This window comes from Pocillopora damicornis, chromosome 3 (assembly GCF_964200805.1).
Source record: "Pocillopora damicornis chromosome 3, jaPocDami1.2, whole genome shotgun sequence".
In the NCBI taxonomy this organism is placed as follows: Eukaryota; Metazoa; Cnidaria; class Anthozoa; order Scleractinia; family Pocilloporidae; genus Pocillopora; species Pocillopora damicornis.
The window spans coordinates 9,794,644-9,817,391 of NC_142672.1; the positions used below are offsets into that span (position 1 = coordinate 9,794,644).

At 39.1% G+C, this 22,748-nt stretch overlaps 2 protein-coding genes and 1 pseudogene across 2 annotated transcripts; all 3 read right to left on the reverse strand.

The window, feature by feature from the left end:
• Positions 1–1,024: 1,024 nt before the first annotated feature.
• On the reverse strand, positions 1,025–3,330 carry LOC113667546 (melanocortin receptor 4-like). The gene has a single exon (XM_089201614.1). The coding sequence runs from the start codon at positions 2,027–2,029 to the stop codon at positions 1,151–1,153; it is 879 nt and encodes a 292-aa protein (XP_089057740.1). The 5' UTR covers positions 2,030–3,330; the 3' UTR covers positions 1,025–1,150.
• A 333-nt stretch (positions 3,331–3,663) lies between these two features.
• Positions 3,664–4,464, reverse strand: LOC149048151 (uncharacterized; annotated as a pseudogene).
• A 2,524-nt stretch (positions 4,465–6,988) lies between these two features.
• On the reverse strand, positions 6,989–17,494 carry LOC113667543 (metabotropic glycine receptor). The gene is made up of 10 exons (XM_027183386.2): positions 16,053–17,494; positions 13,289–13,451; positions 12,407–12,745; positions 11,593–11,661; positions 10,915–11,024; positions 10,472–10,680; positions 9,997–10,135; positions 9,763–9,868; positions 9,277–9,420; positions 6,989–8,813 (listed from the first exon to the last, which is right to left on the reverse strand). Exons 1-10 carry the CDS (start codon positions 16,844–16,846, stop codon positions 8,619–8,621), a joined length of 2,268 nt encoding a protein of 755 aa, XP_027039187.2. The 5' UTR covers positions 16,847–17,494; the 3' UTR covers positions 6,989–8,618.
• Positions 17,495–22,748: the final 5,254 nt, after the last annotated feature.

Below are 22,748 nucleotides of genomic sequence, written 5' to 3' on the forward strand. Positions count from 1 at the left end.
TTAGCTCCCTGCAGGAATTTAAGTCAACTCGAGCCGCAAACCTTGATCATGTAAGCCGAAGAAATTCGCAAACTCGCGCTTACTTTTCATGCCGTACTCAGTATCATTTAATACCCAATTTTTGCAATCCTGTTCTGAGTTAATAAAATGTCAAAATTTCTTTAAGTCGAAGAAAATTGGACAAGGCCGAGTTTTTCCGAAGCGCGATTGGTTTTAATCCTGATTTGATTGTTATGGCAACATAAACGTTTTGTATGTAGTTATCCCTAATTGATGTTTATTGGTTTTCGCTCAACCCGGCCCAGGTCTCTTATTGACGATACAATATTTTATATGCTATTTTAATTCGGTGGCAGCTAAGCAATAGGACGTAGTTGATTTCGAATACATATGAAATTTATGAAAGATTTGCTGCAAGGGCAACAAATCCAAAAAACCAGAAACGGAAAAATTTAGCTGATTCGAGTCTTGATGTGTGGCTCATTCAGCGATTTTCACTAACCACTTAGGCTATGTCGAGGAAAAAATTATGGATTTGACTGAAGGTTATCGAGCAAATTAAACGCCTTTAGGTTAAGGCTATCACTTAATTAGAGCTACCTTGGCAAATAACGACGCAATAACAAGTCAAGAAGTTGAACAAGCACCGCATTACATCCTCGTAAGCCTGCGATCACCCTTTCTACTTTTCTTAACATCATGCCCTGAAAGGGTTGATAATGGATGAAAGTAGCCAATTGAGCAAGAGGTAATCAAAGATTAATGAAGTCTGTTCAGTTCTGTTTTTTCATTCATCAAAGTTCCCACAATGGTTGTGCATTTCGAGGCTGGAGTCATCTTTCATCGTTTTGTTACAAATCCAACTAAAGAAACCTTGAGGAAGCTTTACCGCTACGTGTTTACACAATAGCCATACAACCATTTTAGATTAGGTAGCGTGTCAAACTGAATCCGCAATTGAATACAGAGCTACGTTTTTTCTTTTCATCAATTACCGTTCAGCCAACCTGGAACTTGAAAACTGTTGTCGTGCTTAAGTGTACAAAAATGTTTACTGTGAACAAAACCCGTGAATCTAACTTAGTGCACAGTTACAAAACTGCGCGACGGTTTCCTTCAAACTTTGTCTGACTTCTCTGATCTTCCAGCATTAGAGGGAGGGATTTAGAGACGAATTTAGGTAGACTAAAGTGGCAGTCCCTAACCAGGTAATGTAAAGTTGCTTTTCATTAAAAATCCTCAGCACGGTTACGATGCAAAACGGAACGTAACAGCCCAGCAAAGTCACCTGACTCCAAAAAATGGCGGACACTGTTGCTTTATAGCGTTCTATATTCAGACCAATTTTTCCCGCACTTGGTTGTCCCTGACGGACTTGTATTTGAATCTGACGATGGCGTAACAAAATCTGAATCTTAGCATAAGAAAATATCGAGGTCAGCATACAAAGCGCAGCAAAGATGGAGGCAATTATCCAAGCGATGCGGGAGCTCCAGATCTGTAACGAGCCACACGAAACACCGATCAGCCAAGAAGACGCTACGAACGCTCGAACGCGACTCATTGTAACAACCTGTCTGTATCGCAGCCCTAGATACAAGGCTAAGAGTCGATCAACACTGATCGCTGTCGAGGTAAGCACTGATACCCCACAAAGCGTGATACTTACATAAGGATTTATTTCCTCAATGTAAAAAGTTGCTCTTGTGTCCATCTTTGTTAAAAGAGACAGCAGAAAGGTCGCATGAAATGGCTGTAAAATTAGGCCCACGAAAAGATCTGTGACTGCCAGTGATTGGAATAAAAGTTTTGTCGGCTTATGAAGCGTCGAAACTTTCTGAAGAGAAATTAGGATAAGGACGTTGCTTAGAGACGCACTTATCGAGAGAAAAATATTGATGGCTGCGATACAAGCAATAACACTAGTGCGCCATAGTGTTCCTGGGCTATCTGGTGTAATTGCGAAGTTTGCCTCGGTAGTATTTAAGTCTGTCATCGTTCTTGCGGTTGGTCCCACGGTTTCGTTCATCTTCTGCGATAAATAAGAAAAAGACCTTCAAGTACCAGATTCAAAGCAGTGAGTGGCGCTCATTAAAAGTGTTTTTATGCATATCACAGCCCTCGTTGGCCTTGACAGCTTTATATATACAGCTGCTGTATGCAGACAGCTGTAAGCTGTTTGCTCTGAACTTTTCCATCATATTTAATTGGTAGATAAAGAACAGGATGTAGCTAATTTTGAATACACTCATTAAAAAACAGATTTGCTACTATGACAACAAAGCCAAAACAGAAAATTCGGTTAGTCTTGATGTCTGGTTAACATAATGACTGTCATTAGTTAACTACTTAAGGTCCCTAAATAATAAATGCTGATTCTGAAAAAAAAATTGGAAAAATTAGTTGGTCGACTTGACTGACGGTTATCGATTAAACTTAACTCCTCTAATTATGTTCCTTCGAGGGCGATATGTAAATGTCAGTAAAAACCCCCCAAAAAATTATCGCCAATTTACGTAAATGAAGATTTTAAGAAATCAGATGTTATCACAATCAATGTAAGCGGGCAAATAGGAAACTGTCCTCTTGCCAAAGGCGCTCAACGGGCCAAAACTTATCGAGGGCTGGCTTCTATGAGGGTCTGAATAAGGGTACTTCGATAACACTAAACACTTATTTTTTTGACTGTATAACATTAAACAGTTAGTTTTCAGCTATTTTAATACTAACATTAAAAAATTCGTTGTAACATTATTTTTTTCCCATAAACAAACAAACCACACCCTAAAAGGGGAAATATCTATGTTGGGCCTATGTTTATTGTCTCAAAGAGGTTTTTTTGGCCATTTTCCAACAATTCGGGATTATTTCAAGACTTCCGAAGTGAGGGAGATATCCGAAAGCTGCCGAAGATTTCCGAAAGCTGTCGAAGATGTCTTAAGGCTGCCGAAGATGTCCGAACACTGCCGAAGATGTCCACTGAGACTGCCAAAGATGTCCACAGACTTATGACCGACGATATTTGAAGACTACCGCAGATTTGGCTTGTATAACTCTTAACAATTCTATTCTTAAAGCGCTTTTACAGCGAGGATTCACCAACCGTGACCACTTAGAGAGAATATATTAGTAACAAATCAGATTACGATATTCAAATCAAACAACCAATGGGATAGAGCATCGAAATAAACAGTAAAATTAAGCAAATTTACGGACTGCCATCCGTTGTATGAATACCTCAGTATGATTGATTGGCTTTGTGAGATGGTCCCAGTTGGTGTATCTGCACTGTAAACAAAAAGAGATAAATACGAAAATTACATGGAAAATGAGAGTTAACATATATGAGTGTTTAAATTTGACTAGTAATGAAAGCAATAACAGAATATTCTTTTACCAATAAGATCGGCTACAGTGCTCACAATGTATAATGGTCAACAAAAATGACAGACATGTCACTCCATCCTGGCCAAAAACATTTGATTATATTCCATACCTGAATAGTCGCGATTGTCCCAACTGTTTCTAGAGATCAAGGCGGAAATGAGCGCGGGTGGTGCGACCAAATATGCTGAACGTTATGTCTGTATCCGTTATCCGCATCGATTTCCGAGTCGGTGTCGAATTCATCCTGTTTCTCGGGGAGGTCTGTCTCGTCACCAACTGCGACAACTCCGAGCATGCTTTCGTCAACAAAGGTGATTCTCGGTACTTCGTTTGTAGCTCGTGGAATATTTGTATCCTGGTCGACACGTTCTTCATTGTCTGTCCCTGGATCATCTTAAACATCCTCTTGGAATGTTACTCTAGTACACGATGGCGTACTGGAATATACAGCTGGCGGCAGGGCTCCCGCTTTGTCGTTTGTTGATTCGCTTCTTACCGTCCTTGACAGGTCGATACCTGTCAACCAATTCCTTCATGGCTGCCTCAATGTTGGGGTCAACGTTATCAGCTGGACGAGGTTTCATCAAATCTACGTCCCGTAACTCCACACTGGATTTAGGCACTGAATAATAAGACTTCTCAAGTGTGAAGTACTTCGCACCCCACTTCGTTGTTCTCTTTCAAGATTCCTTTGAAATTGTTCCAAAGTCTTGAGCATACTGAAGAGCGGTGAAAGTCTCGTTTTTGAAGTTGGAGACTGCATGAAGGTTCTCTACCTGAGTTGTTAGCAGCGTACGCAGGTCAATGTCACCAAGATAGTCCTCGTTTACATTCTTAACGTTATCTCGTAGCTGTTCCATACCTCTTTCGAGAAGCACCAATGACTCCTGTGTTTTGCTGGAAACAGTTCCTTCAGGGCCATTTATTGTTGCCGTTTCTTTCATTTTATAGTGCTGCCTTACTTCAGCGACTGTGTTTTTAATACAAGCATTTACAGATGAAACATTGCACACAGCATCTTGAAGAGATAATTGGACCGCGTCGATCGTATGTGCACCAATTCCAAAACTATCATAGAGACATTCGAGGTTGCAAAGAAAGGACACTTTGCCAGTAAGCCCCGAAGCTAGTTTGATTGTTTCAGCAGCTATATCAGAACAAAAAAAAAATTTTCTACAAGGAACAGATTGCATGAAATTGTGTAAATGAGCAGCTTTCTTCAGTTCCATCAACGGTTCCTTCATGGCCAGTACCCAACAAGGTCTCGACTGTTGCACTTAAGGGATTAAAGGTCTTAACCTTTTGATCTTTGTTGTCGGTGAAAACAATGTTGCCCTCATAACCATACAGCCTCCTGATTTCCTTACAAGAATCTGAAGAATTCCGCAAGAGTCGCTCAACATTGACAGAATCGAGGTTACAACCATATAACCCTCCAGCTGCGCTAGTTGCAGCCAAGTATGCTGATTGTCGCAGAACATAAAGAGATTCAATACTTGTCACGTCATTGGAGTAGTTTATCTGTCTCAGCCTACTACCGATGATAGCCACTCCATTTTACTTTAACTCCAGCTGCATTATGCTTCTCTGCTCATCATCTGCACACAAGAGGATATCCTTACTTGCCGCACAGATGGAAGTTGATTTATTTAAAGGTGGGTTAATATGGACAATTTGTTTATTCAGTTCTCGACTTGTGCAGCTAAAGATCTCAGATGTGTCGTCAACCGCTTCTGTAGAACTGGACCTGTACCCTCAAGTGACAATCTGAAACGACTAAGCTGCGAGAGCAAATCAGCTCGCGATTCTAGGCGTCCGGGTTTGAAAAGTACTTCGCCTTTCAATTCAATGAAACGGATTGCTGATGAGCCTCTCTCTGCAACGAAGACTACGCCATTGGTAAAGCATAGGTCCCGCGCATCCTTGAATACTTCCCTCCGAACATTTACATCGACTGGTCGGTGTAAAAGCAGTTCTACGAGACTATCGAGAGTCGAAGTCGTAGTCTAACGCCAGTACTTTGCCTTGGGGCCCAATTTAAAGTGCAATTGGTCTTTTGCAAACACTACTTTGGTTTGATTTCCAGAAGCGATACTTTTCAGGAACTATTGTGTGGATTACCAAACGTATCCCCTTAAGTATATCCAGTACTGAGGGTCTAGTAAGGCGCATTATCGGCTAAGGACAAGAGCATTTCAGCTTCGGCTCACTGTTCGTGAGTGATTTTCTTGATTTTCTTGCAGAATTTAAAAGAGCAGATAAAATTTGAAAACCCTTTGGGGTCTCCTTTCAAACACTAAACAGTATTTTTTTCAAGAACAGTAAACATTAAAAAAATGGCCAATTTAACAGTAAACACTAAAAAATATGGACAAATAACACTAAACACTAAACCCCATTCAGACCCTCTTCTATTGCACAATCCCCCCTCTCCTCACTAAAGAAAAAAAAAAGAGAAAGGAAGAAAAAGAAGAAAAAGAAGAAAAAGAGAACTTCATTTTTCTGCCATTTCAATTTTCCACGAGCAAGGAAAAAAAGATTTTCTAATCTTTATAACATTCTTAACAGATGATCAGGTTCCTGATTGGTCATTGACGACCCTAACAGATGATCAGGTTCCTGATTGGTCACTGACGAATGTATAAGTACGTCATAAAGGGGTTTCTATATGATACTTTGTCGAAATTAAAGCTCTTAAAGATTGATAAAATATATATATATTTTGAAAAAAGAATCTACAAAAGAACTTGGTTTGATTTCCACTATTAATGGTTACCTATGAATTAAGAGAAAAATTACAAGAATTTCCCAAACCATTGAGAAGTTATTCATATGTACCAGAGATGCACAAAGAAGAGAAGAAGAGAGATTTTCCTTTAGATTATGATGAACAACAAATCATTAAAACTGCTTGCACATTTCATAATCTATGGTCAATCGTGAAGTTTGAAAGGTTTGCAAATTGCATTCGCTCACGTCTCAAGCAATCACGAAAACTTTTCTAACATGACTCACGCCCTTAAAACACGAAATGCTTGCGCAGTTAATGTAATTTCCCAAACCTGTCATCAAAAGAAATGCCCCATTTTTTTCCCTTGAGACTATGTGTTACCCTCTAACTTTAGCCCCGATGATGAAACAGCAAAAAAAAATTCATCAGAGAAAAAAGGAAGCATTATAGTCGCCAAGTTACACTTTCTGTGCGGGTTTTCGGTTAGCAAACAAACAAAATCTGCTCAAAGCTATTCACATAAACTCTATGAATTCTACTGTGCCGTTACAATCAAAGGCATTGGGAATCATTTCATGCTGGTAAGGCTGGTCAAACGCATTTAAGAACAATCATGGAGGTAGTTGTGACCGTATGGTACCGAAACACGCCGAAAAGATACGGCTTCTTACTCCGCGACTGCAGGGCGCAAAATCAAGGCACAGAAGCATCTAGTAGGTCTTCAAAATGGACGGAGCTACTCGACGACTTTTTCTTCTTCAAAAGAAAATATTAAATGAAAAGTCGTCAAAAGAGGGAAACTGTCTCCTTAGAAGGCTATGCCCCAAAAGAGTGTATGAAATAGATAAATAAATAATAAACGCAAAAAGAGAGAGGATAAAAAAGGAATCCAATTTTTTAATTCTTACAATCTGATCAATGTTTTTTTTTTAATAATTTAATATTTACATCAATTCACATGAAGTAGATCATTCCATGTGTATTTACATTGTTATTTAAAATATCTTAACCATTATTTAGTTAAAAAGGCAACCTTGAATTGAAAAATTCGGCTTCAAGCGAATCATTTGAATTCCACTTCTTCATTTAACCCTTAAACTCCGAGGTTGGTAATTCTCCTTTCTGTTAGTCATACAATTCTTTACATGTAAGTTCCGAGAATTTGATACTAGATCAATTAATGATTCCCTAAAATTGATAATTTTCTTCATTCTCATCACCTGTGTGCATGATACTGTATCGACATTGTAAGGAGAATTGCTGTCGTGGTCACTCATGGGAGTTAAAGGGTTAAGGTGTTAAAAAATTAATATGATGCTAAATGACTCCCTTAAATTCTTACGTCGGCAAAGAAAACCGTTATTGAATGGAAATACTTAAGAGCCTTGATAAGACGAACAACCAAAAGAGCTCTCGAGTTCAACTTTAGCTACGAATGGACTGAATCAGTCCATCAATTGTAGTCCAATCTATAGATACGTTTGAGGGTAGTAGAGAATTTGCGCTTCATATAAATATATTTTTTTGGTGTAATCTAATTTCTGTGTTGTCAATATATGAACCATCTTTGTAAATTGTCTCTTTCGAAGAATCTGATATTTTTCAATTCTGTCATTTTTAATTTGTTTTAAACGTACCATTCCTTACTCATCCATATTATTTCTTTTTAAATTTAATCAATGTCTTTTCCATTTTTTTTTCCATTCTACCGAACCATTACTTCGTAGCCTCTATCAGTTTCCAGGCAGGTTAATAAGTCGTATAAAACAACTCAATGCATCATCACGCAGCTTTTTTGAACACAGCAGTCGATCGTCTGCGTATATCGAATTTTACAATAGCTGGGTGACGTGCTTTTAGGCTCTAAAAGCCAAATAGTAAATCAACAGGATACCTGTAATTAAATAAGTTTGGTTTTAGAAAATTCTATAGTTTTATCTTTCCCTATTTTGATATCCTTAAACAGATTTCAATGGATTTCTCAAATTTGGCGTGAAAACGGCTAAAAACCTATGTTTTCATTCATCTGACACCTTTAATCGAGTACACCCTCAAATACTTCCTCATCACATTAATAAAAAGTTCAGTTGTATAACGAGTACTTTTCGACCTCATTTGCTCTGAATTTCACCTCAAATATTTAACCAGTGTTTTAATGGAATTGAAAGACAAATACTGCAAGCAGCACCTCTAAGTTTCTGTGGTTCGGCACGTAATTGCGAGGAATGTCCGTCGAGCAATTAATAAACATATTTTTCTCGTTTGGATTTACGCATTCAAAGCTAAATGAGATCTCTCTTTGTCACCACTAAGCTTCCACATTACTACTTCTGAAATATTTTGTAAATTGGGGTTTATTTAACATACTTTAGTTACTCCAATTGTTAATGTTCGTAAAAAGGCACTCATATTTAGTCAACCTGACGTTATGGGCATACGCCTCATTTGAAACGCAACGGTCATCGAAAAGCGCAAGTGGAAGTGTGCCTAGTTCCCACTCTCAAACACGCGAATTTAGAAACCTGGTGCCTGGCAACTTGGAAATTCTCTTGAGAGTACCGTCCTCCAAATCGTCGTTGGTGGAGGAGCGCGCTCGACATAAACTGTTAGTTCCACTCTTGATGTGTTTATTCTTATCCTTCATAAGACGGGAATGCATGAAAGCTACTTTTGAAGACAACCTCCTCACTTCATCCTGCAGAAAAAATTAAGAGAACGCCCATATATTAAGGTCCCCGCCATCGCACAAAATATTTTTGTTTCTCTGTGGCGCTGCGTCAGTGAGTTACAATAACAAGGTAATTTGATATTATAAACTGAGTTGATAACATAAATTGGCTACCGGTAAGAATTTCAAACCTGACGTTTTGAGCGTTTACTCCTCGTTAGAGTAATGACGAAAGGCTAACGCTCGAAACTCTTCACTCTTCATGTTTTTTGCATAAACCGTAAAAAACCGGTTTCGACCACAAGAGCTATTGAACCACGCAGTTGACTATATTGCTATTTTTTGGATAAGAATTGAACAACACTGCTGCTAGGTAGGCGAGCGATCTCACTTTAACGTAATTCCTGTCACCCAAACTGACTTGTTTTGGGCTCACTAGTCGCACCTTATGAAAAGGTACATGGGTATAACATCATACATCTATTATTACCTTAAGGTCTTTGTTTTCCCTTTCTAATGTTGCCATATCAGTTGAACAACTGCCGTTAGGAGTCTGGGGCGAGTCACTCGGCTGACGGTCCGCGGTTAGTCGCCGGTTGACCTCTTTTCCGCGCATCTTCCGTAAAAACCAGAACTGTTAAAAATATGTAATAATAATAATAAATAACTTTGACTTGTTAAAATAAGGGCACTTTTTATCCCGCCAGAGCAGGACTTTAAAAGGGTCAGATTACTTCTGAGGGGTAAGTTACGTTTATTCCCCCAAAGTAAGCATTACAAAGAATAATCAGATCAACACAAATCAACACAGGACAAGTAACACATGAAGAGCAAAATGAGATTGCATAAAATTACGAAAAACAACAAAGAATATTACGGACATTTCGTATGCTTGCCTGTTCCACACGTAAAACGCTCTGAAACGGCAGAGCGAAAATCGAGGGTACAATGTACAATGTATCACAATTATACTTGCCTTTGGAACGAATAAGAACAGAATTGCAACGGAAGCAGTCATCTGAATAAGCATAAATTCCGTGGCAAAAAGAATGTCAGGATTGGTGTTGTCAGCAGTGAGAATCCTACGATAAAGAGACGAGATTAACCACGAGAAAAAACTACTGGATAGCAAAAAAGAGTCCTTTTTATGTGCTCTATGGAGGTAAGATGCAAGGGCTCACTCTTTTCATCAATCCCCTCGACAACTTACCTCAACACGCCATCAAAACACGTGATAAATATGGCGTTGTAAACAGCCCAAGAAGTAAATCTAGTTTCGTTGTAGGCTGATGGTGCATTTCGAACGCGGAAGCATAAAAACATGGCACCGAACAGTAAAATGAGTTCACCTGTGAGGGGAGAAATTGGAAAAAATTACGTTGTAAAAAATAGCAGACGTATTTTGGCTGCAATTTCCTAACATAATTCACATTTCTGGGCTTCGAGCGCGACCTTAGGAATCTCAGATTCCATTCAACGTGCAACCATATCAATTACCCGACAAGAAGTGAAAGCAACAGGGCAAGTTTCAATGGGAAATTTCTGGATCTCAAAAAGCATTCCTGTTTTCTGATTGAAAAATCCAAGTGGAAACATTTCCTGTGGAAGTGCCTCTTCCCTTCCAGAAAGTTTCACTTGTTCCAGGCCTCCCATGACCACATCGGTAAACAAGAGTTGATACTCACCAAACAAGCTGACGTAATTCATAACACTGTACTCGCATTGTTTAAATCTCAAATCGCCTGTGCTGTGCTTCACTTGTGGGGGCATAAATAAAGTCCAAACGATGAGAAAAACTACAGCGGCGGCGCAGAGTAAAGCTAAACGACCAGCTATCATACCGTCTGTCACATCAACTCGCCTGGGAGATCGAGCACGAAATGAAACCGACACTCTGGGAAAATAAAAGCAATAAGAGCTAGGGTTAATGCTGAGTTCAGTTGTTGATTAAAGAAAGGTGTTGAACATTTTTCACGAGTGTGAACGAAAGAAAAAGCTGAAATGCTGAGAGGATTCAGACCTCAGCCCACAAAACCATCATCACCAAACTGAATTAACAACTACAACAAGAGTTACACCACCACCACTAACAACAACAACGACAACAAGAAGCTAATAGTCTTACTACCTCCAAGCCTTTAGAGTAAGAATTCCATAAACAAGAAAAAAACCACATTTGTAAAGCCACACTTCTATGGTACAGGACAAAGAGGAGGGGTCCACATACGCAGCTCCTAACTGAAGAAATAATGTTCACCATTAAGTACTGTAGTTTTTAATAACATCTGTTGCTAGAATAATGACAGTGATAATGTAACCCCTAAAACCCTAATTTCTCCCTACTGTAATTCTGCTGAATCATTCATCAAGATAATGAGAATAAAGGAAATGATCGCCAACCCAAGAGGCTTTGATTGTTAAACAAATTCTCCTTATCAGCACCAAAGCAAATGTAAAGAGAAGAGTTTGGAGAATATGGATACTGATGTTAGGATGTTAAGGGTTAAGAGAAATTATCATAACTAACTGCTTTTATAGGTGAAATACAGCATGAAGTGTATTTTACTCTTTTGACCGCCAAGGTATTCTCTGAGCTAATTCTCTCGGCTGATGACCGCTAATGTTGCATCACGGCAATTTCTACAAGTTTATCATTTTGCATTTCTTCTGCCAGCTTGATCATGAGTTACATACTAAGCGATCGTGGGAGAAATCTAACATTTAAACCATATCATCCAACAAAATAATGAAGGAAGCAACTGCATAAACAAGTACAGTGTTGATAAATCGCGCCAAGTCATCTTACCGACGAATACATCGAGATGGCACCAAAAAGAAGAATCTGCAGAAATATTGGACTGGATACTTCAAATACCTTTAAAAAATAGCACAAAAAAGTCTCTGATGATTTATCAATTTTGTTAGCGTTGCAGGACGAGCGTTTCTCCGCCCGTGGGAAGATTTGAGAAGGGTCAGGTGGAGGTTTGCCGGGAGTCAGGCATTCATTTTTAGTGCTAGACTCTTGAGATCTCTCACCGCTTCGCCTAAAAATTTCTCGCGGGCAAAAAAAAGCTCGGGCCGAGCGCCGATAATGAGGATCTGCTCGCAAGCTACACATGTTCAGACTTTTGACCACGCTCAGCAAAATACCATCCCTCTCTATGACTCTATATTATTATTTTTAAGAATGCTTTTGACATTGTTGGCTCTAACAGCAAACAGGACGTTTTTTTAGCATAAATTTAGCAATAGGATAAGTCCGTCGACCAGACAGCGGGCTTGTGAGAGGTTTCCTCCCTACGATTCCCAACAGTGCACATGCGAACAGTGTGGATGCCTTACACTCTCAGACATAATTGCTGGGACACTTTATTTGGAACATCACCTGTGCTTACCTGTAGGCTTTTTACCCCTTCCAAAGATGTCACTTGCCAGTTTGTACACTGTCATTCGGAGATCAACCTTGAGGGGGGCAGGCAAGGCAGCAAGCGCCCTAACAAATGTGTCTATGAGTGAAGGTCACCCATGAGCTTTTCGTAGCGCAGTTGATAGAACGACAGACTACTTAACTGGCTGGGGATTCTATCATAAATATTCATCATCTTTCTACGCAATATTACCTCACTTTCTCTGAAGATGTATACTACCAGTCCACTGACTATGGCCAGTATGATAGCCAAAGTGTTTATACTGATCAGAACTACTCGCGAGATCAGGTTCACTTTATACATACAGGGACTGTCGTCCGAGCATTCATCGCATCCTTCGCTACACCGCAAACATTTGAACTCATCATCATACAAATTCGTCTCTTTATTAACTTTCTTGTCATACTCCTCTTCAATCTCACTGCCGTTAAAGTATTTGGTGTCGGAATTGGGGTGAGGAAAGTAATAGCCTCGTCTGCAAATACAGCGATAGCTGCCTCGTTTGAAACCTTGATTGGCGATCGGTTCACACTGCAAGAAAAGAAACTGTTGCCTAACATATCCCCGAAAATTTAAGCAACGCTGCCTGCGCGTCATCACCACTCAACAAACAAGGTGAGATTCCAATATATTGTACTCGACATTTCATGATCTCGATTCGAGAGGGTTACATCTATCGTTTCCGTGAGGCCCTGTGATCGGTTTTCTTTGTAGATGGCGCCAATTTCTGTTGACGCACTGTAAATCACGCCGCTCCTAAAGAGCAGGGGTCCTCTTATGAAGGGTGGGTTTGCATTATAAGGATAAATACCAAGGTTACGCATAAAAGAGCGGACGGAGAAGGAAAAGCGTACTGTTTCTTGCTCTTCTCCATGTCCAATCAGTTATCGTCTACCCTTCGGCCTTAACTGGGGAAAAGTGAGATGGCACCAATCGCGATCGTTCGCCAAAAATACGCTTACACCGTACAATTCACGCTGGGAAAGTTTGAGTCCAAGTGGATTGCTTTTTGAGTATAAATTTAACTCAGAAAGAATCCAAAGATATGAAATTGAATCTAGTGTTGTGTCTTACCTGTGTGGAAGGTTTACATTTATGCGTGCCTAAGAAGTCGAGCAGCTTTCCAGTTCTGTCTCTCGTTCCATTCGTCCCTCTGTTTCCTTTAGTCAAAGTGTCTGGCGCATCACACTGATTTATGTCGATGCTGCTCAATTCAACATCAATGCTTACAACACCACTGAAATAATAACGATTGAAAAACCATTAATTAACAATTATTCGCCTCAGGCTCAGTGAATATTGTTAAATGATCCCCGTGGCGAAGTCGGGGGAATTATTCAACAATATTCACTGAGCCTGAGGCGAATAATTGTTTAGTTATAATTGCTAAGGTGCTTTCGAACTCTGTCGTAAATATTCGTCTGATGTTGAGACTATTCTGTTACACTGTTTTGATTACTCACTATCGAGATGAAGAGCCGGTCTTCACTAGTATTTGATTGGTACATTTAATTCAATCAGCAAAAACTTCATATATTTCTTTTAAAAAGTGTTACTCCAATCTTAATAGCATCCTTTGCGCTCCTCGTAATTAAATTTTTCTAATAGCGTTCATCACTTCCTCGGTGACACTGACAAAACACAAGGCAGCCATTTTCAATTTTAGCGCTCCTGCTATAATCACCTCGCGCGAGGACCGGTGATTCTAACGAGATATGAGGCAATCCTCGACCAATCGGAGCGCACACATCTTTAGAATCACAGGAGCAATTATGCTAAGAAAAATTGTTTTTAATTCCAGGGGTGATAGTCGGTGAACTATGGGTATGCCTAATGCAAGAGGTGGACAGTGTCACACGCTCGTGGCCTACGGTAAATCCAGCTGTAAAGAAGAACGAAGTAAATTTTGACTCAATACAATACAAAAGAGTTGATATTGTCACTACTCGGCGTCAGTGGCGATCCGAGGATGTCACCAGTTACCCATGGCAATCAAGGGAAACAAAAGTCCTTCAGCAAAATAAACAAATTGTCCCAAATACCCCTGTTGACTGAATGATAATTAACTATCAAACTTGTGGAAAAAAGGCATTTACATCCTCTGTTTCCTCATCTGGTTGTCAAAACCCTACTTTTTAATCAGTCGGGGCTGGTTGATCAGTTCTGTAGTTTCCTGCGCAAATAATTTTTGTTTGTGTCGTTACAATTAGCATTTAAAATTTATCGAGTTCCTTCAGCATTTTCACGGTTGCATTAATTCAGTTACCAAACACAAACGAAAATGAAAACATAATTTCAAAATTTCATATGTCAGCTTGTGACACGTCAAACAGTCACTCAGCATCTTAAACAAAAGCAGGATACCAAATTGTCACCTTAAAAGAGATTCAAAATACAGCTTTATTTTTTCTGCTGTAAGAGTATTGACGAACGAAATTGTGAGTCAATAGTTTTTCTCTTATTAGAAAAGTTATCATTGGAGTGGACACCTTGCTTCACTTTGACGCTGCTGTCATATGACTATTTGCGAATCACTGCCTTTTAGTATTAATCACAAATTCGTTTGTCTCAATTGACGGAAAGTGAAATGGAATAAATTTAAAGACGAGACACTGTCTTGAGAGAACAACAAGAATTTTTTCTTACGTGACTGTTGATCGTGGATCAGGCCACTGTTTCCATGCATCCTAAAATAAATCTTACGCTTTAACCCGGTTTCTATCAAAGCCCTAAAAATCAAAATGACGGGCTATGAATTTTGCAGTTTCTGTTCGTGACAGCACGAATACTGACAAGATAGCACTAACCTCAAATCAGCTACATCGAGTCAATTACGTGCATCATTAACAATCAACGCAATGCTTAAGCTGACATAAGCTCGGAGAGGATTTTCATCTGCATGTTTACGGGCGAATTAATTAACGTTCGATTTCCTATTTCCAAGTCGATTTCAATTAACGTGGCCTTCTTTGACCACGGCCACCTCAGGGGAAAGATGCTAGACAGTTCTGTATGACATAATGTTAGACAATTTGCTGCATAATCCATCTTGGCTACGTGACTAGAGCAAATGTCAAGATATCGGTAAAATCTGCTCGTGAGCAGAACTTACTATTACATTTTCATCTACTCCATCAGAGTGCGCTATTTGCCCTAATTGTTAATGACCTAAACTCGTCTTTCACACATAAATTCGTTGTTAAAAAGTTGTTTCATGCATAAAGATAAGGTTATTAATTCTCTTCTCTTGACTAACTGAATTTCATGGAAGCAAGTAAGGAGAAGTTACGATGTAATCAATCTAGGGATCGCATTGAAAGAGGCATATCGTGAAAATAGATTCTCGTTTACCGGTTTCCAATTGGACACACGTATATTACGACCATAAGGGTTTTTTAGCTTCCTGTCTTGTTTTGTTTTTTTGAGCTTCGTGTTTTTTTTTTGTTTTGTTTTTTTTTTTTAAAGCAAATCGAGACACTGAAGAAAAACTGTATGGATGTAGCCTTGAAATTTAACCTGTATCGTGGACAATTTACTTCATAATTATAAGTCATAACACAAATCAGTACTTTAAATTAAATTGGAACTGGAAACAATCGGAAGTTTCCACGCACAACATTAACAATTTTCTAGATGAGCACATATTCATAAGTCGTTTGTATCGACGAAGAGGGAGTCATTAACTGCAATGCCAGTACAACAGCGAGATTCGCTTGATAGCGGATGATAGATGTACGCTACTGTAAACAAGAAAAGGTCTGCGCCAAATCAATTGTTAATTTTTACTAGTAGCAAACAGACACGCAAAAATGAAATGTGGTAAAATATAGATACTCACAGAAATTGGTTTGATTCGTTAAAAAATGGAGCCAAAAATGTGGTCATCCATATGTGACCTCCAAAGCAATCAAAGTAAGGTCGAGTCCAGTGACCATCCATATCGTAGCGAACAACAGGAACAGTTTTGGTGTGAGGCGTTTCTGCCGTCGTTCGGTTCAGACGAATAGAATATATTTCTTCAGCGTTTGGGATTACCGTTCGATTCACATTTTTGGAGCGTGGCTCCCACCACCATATTGTCTCTGGACTTGTTAAATAATCATGATCGACGGCTATATCTTTTACATGGATTGAACCATTATAAGTCTTGTCTCTGAATGCATAAGGACAAAACCTCTCGTAGTCCCGATACTGGTTCTTCTCGAAACAAATCACTGAACCAAACACGGACGGCGAAAATCGAACATTTGATCGCACTATGTTGTAAAGCAATGTGTCATTTTCCACCATAGAGAAGCCATCCGCGGTTTTCACGCGCTTTAAAGATGTCAACAGATTTGCAACTTCGACCGCGAGCAATGCCTCGCTCTTCCAGCGAGCATTCTCGAATCCAATGTCGAGAATAACCGACTCATTCGATTGGCAGGAATTGTTTTTCGCCATACGTACCTTTTCCACTTTTCGCAATGCGTTTTTGAGATGGTCCCTGTGCGTGTCCGAGATCTCTTCACCATGTTTGAGATTGCGGTCGGTGTTCGCTTCAGCAAATATAATCCCACGGCTCCCGTAATCAAAGCCTGCAAGAAGGAAATAGTAGACCAAACCCCAAAGCTGAGCTAATTTTGTCTTCATATCCTCAAATTCAGAAAATTATGGAGTCGAAAGAACATGTTTTAGACGATGGTTGAAACTGAAACCATCCGTGTGTGTCACATGCTTTCATCAGGTCACAGCACATCATTCTACCAACTTCCGAACTACATGTATAGTTACACTGGGTTTCGTAACGCTTTCTCGTCACGCTCCAAACGGCCTCGCGGGCGGTCAACGTCGTAAATAGTCCGTAAATTATTTTCAACTCTCTCACAAGACTTTCTAATTGGCGAGAAAATACAAACACAATTGAAAATTATTTCTGTGAATACATAAAACCTTTTTCTGCATATTCGATTTCCTGAGCTACTTACTAAGTGTACAAACGAAGCGTATTTGTAATCAGCGGGAACACAGCCGACAAGGTCTCGGTAATTATAACCATTTCACTGGACAAGAACCGGAAGTTAAGATAAGAAATAAACCAGCATGCTTCTATTACGGGTCATAATTAGCAAGGAACGTGTAGGATCTAGAAAGGCTTATTCTTGAATCGCCTTAGGCCTAAAAAATATGCTTTACAACAAATGAATTACATCGGGCTTCTAAACAATGAATTGATTACACTTCGCATTCCGTATTAAGTGGGCTGATATATGATTCCAATAAACAGAAAGTCCATCTGTGAGAACCCTTATCTTAGCGTGTTCCTAGATGACCTGTAGTCACGTCGACTAGAAATTCCCATAATAAATAAAGACAAAGTCGACCTCCGCATGCCACTTTTGCTAATTACAAACAGGACAGATAGTAATTTGCGGGTACTAGAATAATGCGTTATTGTGTTCTTTTTTCATCTTTGATTTGAGTAATGAACTTGTCTCAACCTCTGCAAAGGCACCAGCCGAGAATTGAATTTCTTTTAATGGAGATTAAATCGCTTTCAATTTACTGCGCTCTTCCCCCTCATTTTATAGGCTAAATAGGACACAGGAAAATATCACCAAAAGACCTTCTCAAACGAATTCGAGTTTTAAGTTTTGAAACAAAACACAACACAATAAAACCGCAGTAAAACAAAAACGCATTACTTGGGAAATAACGAATCTATCATTTCATTTTCGAAGGGTTCCGTGATAGACTATTTATCAGCATGACCACAAAAATAAAAAATTTATTATAAGGAGAATTATATCACAATAAAAGGGAGGAAGATCCAAATTAAAAACGCACTGAAAGTTGCTAGTCAACTCAATTCATGTTGTGGCTAGTGCAAAATGAGTAATTCATTTTTCACTATTTTTAGACTTTTTTAAAATTGCATTTTCTAGCCTACTATATCAAATGGCCTAGAGCAACTTTGAAAGAAAGCCAAACTAAGCTTTTTTTTTTCTTCTTCTTCTTCTCCTTCGTATTTATTTATTTATTTATTTATTTTATTTGTTATTTTCTGATGGCAATGGTACTTCGGCTGCACTGCACTGTGGGAGAGACGGCATCTGGGCTGAAATCCTACAATGAAGGGCTCGTTCTTCACAGCGGGTCCCATTTTTTTCTTTATTGTAAGCATATTACACATCGAGTAACATCTATCTCTAATGTACGCAGAAGTTTATTTTCATTTTAGTGGTTTTTTCATTTTCAGATGTCCTTTAAAACGAGAATAGCCTGTAGAGAATCGTACCGTTGGACAGAATCGACCGAGACTTTCCGACTACATGAAACCAGCCACGTAGACAGGCTCTTCTCGGTCCCGGTCCCCACTCGACAATGTTGGTTTTCCTTTTTTCAAAGTAACCTTTTTTTAATCATGTGGCAGTTATTCTCCAGCCGATTACAATAAGTCCAGAATTTTTTTTCCAGCGTTGTGTAAGATAGAAACCCTTTTACCGAGCGGACTCTGAGGTTTCGTGGGATCCAATGAGTGTCATCGAATTCGCCGTGGTTCAGTGGAGGATTGTTTAAATATATATTTTTATTGTTTTTTTAGAGGGCACGGTAACGAATCTTGCAATCTGATTGGTTCTTTACCCGGTCAGTATTTTCCTATCTCTGCCCACGGGCCACGGTAACGCTTTCGTGAGTCGCCGAGTACATCCCAACTTTCGTTGTCATTTTTCATAAATATACCTCGTTTTCCAGCTGGGCAGTATTTTTAAGCAAACACGTCGGTCACTACCTCAAGCCGATAAATAACTTATGAATCCTCTTTTTTATCTCTATCAAATCACTTTGGTTGACAGAAAAATATTGGTTTCAGAATGAATTTGTATAAACAATATTGTCATTACGTTGGTTGACAAGCGGCCTAGTAACCGTCTGCAATTAATTTTAATCGTTCACAAAAAGTACCCAGAAAGTTGAAACGTGAAGTATTTGGTTACAGTTAAACTGAACGATGGAACTTTCATTCATTTAAAATCTGAATTTTCTCGAGCAATTTGTTCATAGTATAAAAAAAAAGCGAGCGAAGTTTTAATTTAAGTTCTACAACAAATATACGCTCCTGGTGAGTCTTTCCAATTCCGTTCAATTTGGACATTTGTACCTTAAATTGCACAACAGAAATTGAAGGAATTTTTTGAGAAAAGGCCGCATTACATTCCCTTGTGTCTCGTTGGAGTGTGCCGTTCGAATTTAGTTTTTGTGAAGGAAAGATCAGAGTTAAACACGCCATTACAGCAAACAAACGAGCAAACTCTCACGACTTCAAAATAAAAAAATTGAATTTACTCACAATTACTTTCCTCGCCGTTTACTTAATGAACAGAGGTAAATCTTCGTACATGAATGAATGGTCGATGAGAGTGAATAATACTTTCCGTTAGATCATTGACTGATTTTGAAGAAAACATTGTCGTGACAGTCCTTGCCAAACTAGTTCTGTTGGTTTTCAAATGTTCCCACGATTTTTTTTTTCTTCCGCGCTCTCTAATTGACAGGTGTCAGATTGTGACAGATACTTGTAAAAATAATGTTTCAAAGTTTGTTTGGAAGCCTTTTAAATCACCTTTATCGTTACGGAAATGAAAATGTTTCGCTGAGGCATCTCTCTTAAATTTGCATCACCTCTATTTTAACTACCATTTACCCACTCAAAAATTGTTCAGTTTATGGAAGATCTTGCCATATTTACGTCCATAAATCATTAGGGTTCTTTCGAAAAGAATTTCGTCAAGTTTAAAAACAATAAATATGTTATTTACCGGCTAAGGGTCGGTCCGTATGGTGAAAAACTGTGACCTCGGTCTTGAAAATGCTGCCCTCGGCCTACGGCCTCGGGCAGTATTTTCAAGACCTCGGTCACAGTTTTTCACCATACGGACCTCCCAGCCGGCAAATAACATATATATATATCTCGTTGAATTTTTGCAATCTTTACTCTTGTCTCACCCGCTCCTCGCATGTCAATCGAAGCGAAATGATGTCACCCAAGGCGCATTTTAAAATCCAAAATGGTTACAACAGCCGAGCTGAGCAAAGGAAAATAGGAAATCACGAGGAGCCAATGAGAACTCTGAAAGCAAACGCGAGTAAACCGCGCGGCTGAAGTGCAGGAAAACGCGACTGACTAAGGCGTGACTGCTTTTAGCTTTGAATACGATTAGTAACAGGGAGTTTCTGGACCAATTACATCGCGAGCAGACGAGTTAAAGCGAAACTGGCAAAGAAATCTTGGATCACTTTCTACACTCAATTGGAAATTGCTCCTCTAATTAGTCTTACTCCGAGTTGTACCCACAGTTCGCAGGGTCTTCGTATTCATCAACCAAGAGGAACACAGCCAAAGCTTTTGGAAACGGTTCTTCACCTTCACCTTAAGTACAATGTTCACGGACCGGTTCTTTTGTCAGAGATAAATGACTCCGCAATAACGATGTGTTTTTATTACCACCCCCTCGGGGATATCAGCAATTAACTTCTTCCTCCGTATTTGCACGGTGGAAAGCCGAGTCGCTTATCAAATTGTTTGCGTTTCCGATGCAGCTGTCATTTAAGGACGGCGGTCAGCGAAAAATGATATTTCCCAGATTGTTGACAACAATGTCAGTAAATTATGTGTAGATGTTATATCAAACAAAAACGTGTTTTAAGGTCCAATATGTCATAAGAATTTCCAAGGATGATGAACATAACCGAGTTTAAATGTACTTGCCATTTCTTTTGTTACAATCCCTGGATAAACGCCGCACTCCTCTCATTGGTTGCGGCGTTTTATTCGATAGCAACCTTTATGGATGATTTTCTTCTGTTTGTGGTATTTACCCAAGAAAGCGGCATTTTATTGGGTATATACGGCTATTCAAATCATAAATTCAAATCATAGCAAACACGGAAATCTCACGGATACTATATGTTAATGACTATCACGAATTCTTCTTCAAGACTAAAATGGCTGAGATTTTACGCGACATTCTAAGTATTTTCAGAGTCCAAAACAATCTCCTTATTCCTAAGAAGTGAGTTCTCATGACAGAGTGATAAAAAAGACTATAAAATTTTGTATTTCTGATGCGAGATGTTTAGAGCTAATTTGAGAAGGGAGGATGAGAAATCTTTCGAAGCCAAGAGTCACTTATTCGAGTGACATTTGTTTCTTTGCCCTGTTCTGTTATTGTAAAAATTCTGTGTGAAAAATTATGTCACCAATTGCAGCGCTAATGTTAACTATTACTGTTTCCTGTGAAATGTGATTGGTGCATTTGCTGCTTTATTTCACCAATCATTCTGTATAGTTGTAATCGAATAGTGTAACCGGACAGTTAAGGCAGCGAATCATACTAAATCGAATCAGCTTGATCCACCAATTACAGAATTGAATACAATAACCATAGCAACCATATCTACAAAACTGGGGAATTCCAAAATAGAGGAATTTTTCACTTCAGACGATGTCTCTTCCGGAGGTATTTTTACCATTTTTAATTTTGCCTTATTTCCAAAGTTCGCAAGTTGTAACAGTTATAGTAATTGGTAACAGGACGTCGTGTAACCCAGTTCTGTCTGTAATCATACTCGTCATTAATAAATCGGACTCCCGATTTTGTAAATCACTCGTATGATTACAGACCAAGTTAGATTCCTTCCACTCAGTCCTCTTACCATCGCCAGTTAATCGAAACAAATTATTTTTCCCCTCACATTTTCCATCCAAATTAGAAAACGGATCAATGTATTTATTCCTCACGATCACCTTGAGCATGCACATATAAAGGTCTTACTAGCGTACCGGTGATTTAGCCACCCGCTTCCTCCTCTTGTCATCTTTACATGACTTGTCGAATTCTGCTCGGAAAACAAATCAATCTGATGAAAACAGCAAAACTGACTTTTCCGTGGTCGAACCGGTCAAAAGTGGGAAATTTTAAAATTAATCTGGCTTAATCTGAATAGGGTCTGAAGTAATTTATCCCTTCAGCCGGGTTGCATATAATACTACTGCATATAACCTATATATAGGTACGCGTCGTAAAATGTTAGTAACAAGCAGGTGATTTTCCAGTATGAGCTAATAGCCTGTCTGTTAAGCTATGACCTGGAGGCGTAATTTTACTGTGAAGTCTAACAGGGTAAACATTTGTGTTATCTCTCGCTTATTCGTCAATAAACTGGGCGAGTTCCCGTCGAGAGATTTTAAGTACATCATGGACAACCTTAAGACCAGACTTTTAGAATGCATGCGAAACTGACTTTGCTTAACAATTGCTCATAATCCGTGGAGCTAGACTCTAGAATTCACTTCTTGAAGAGCTACAGAGCTGTTTTTCTGTATTGTTTTTCAAAGACATCTAAAATCTATCTCTCTTCGAGATTAGTTTCTACTTATACTCGCACTCCGAGATTCGCTTCCAGACGAGATACAGAACCTATTAGATCGGGCCATGCTTTCTGTGTTTTCCTCAACATGAAACCTGGAATCTAGGCTGCTGAATAAGCAACT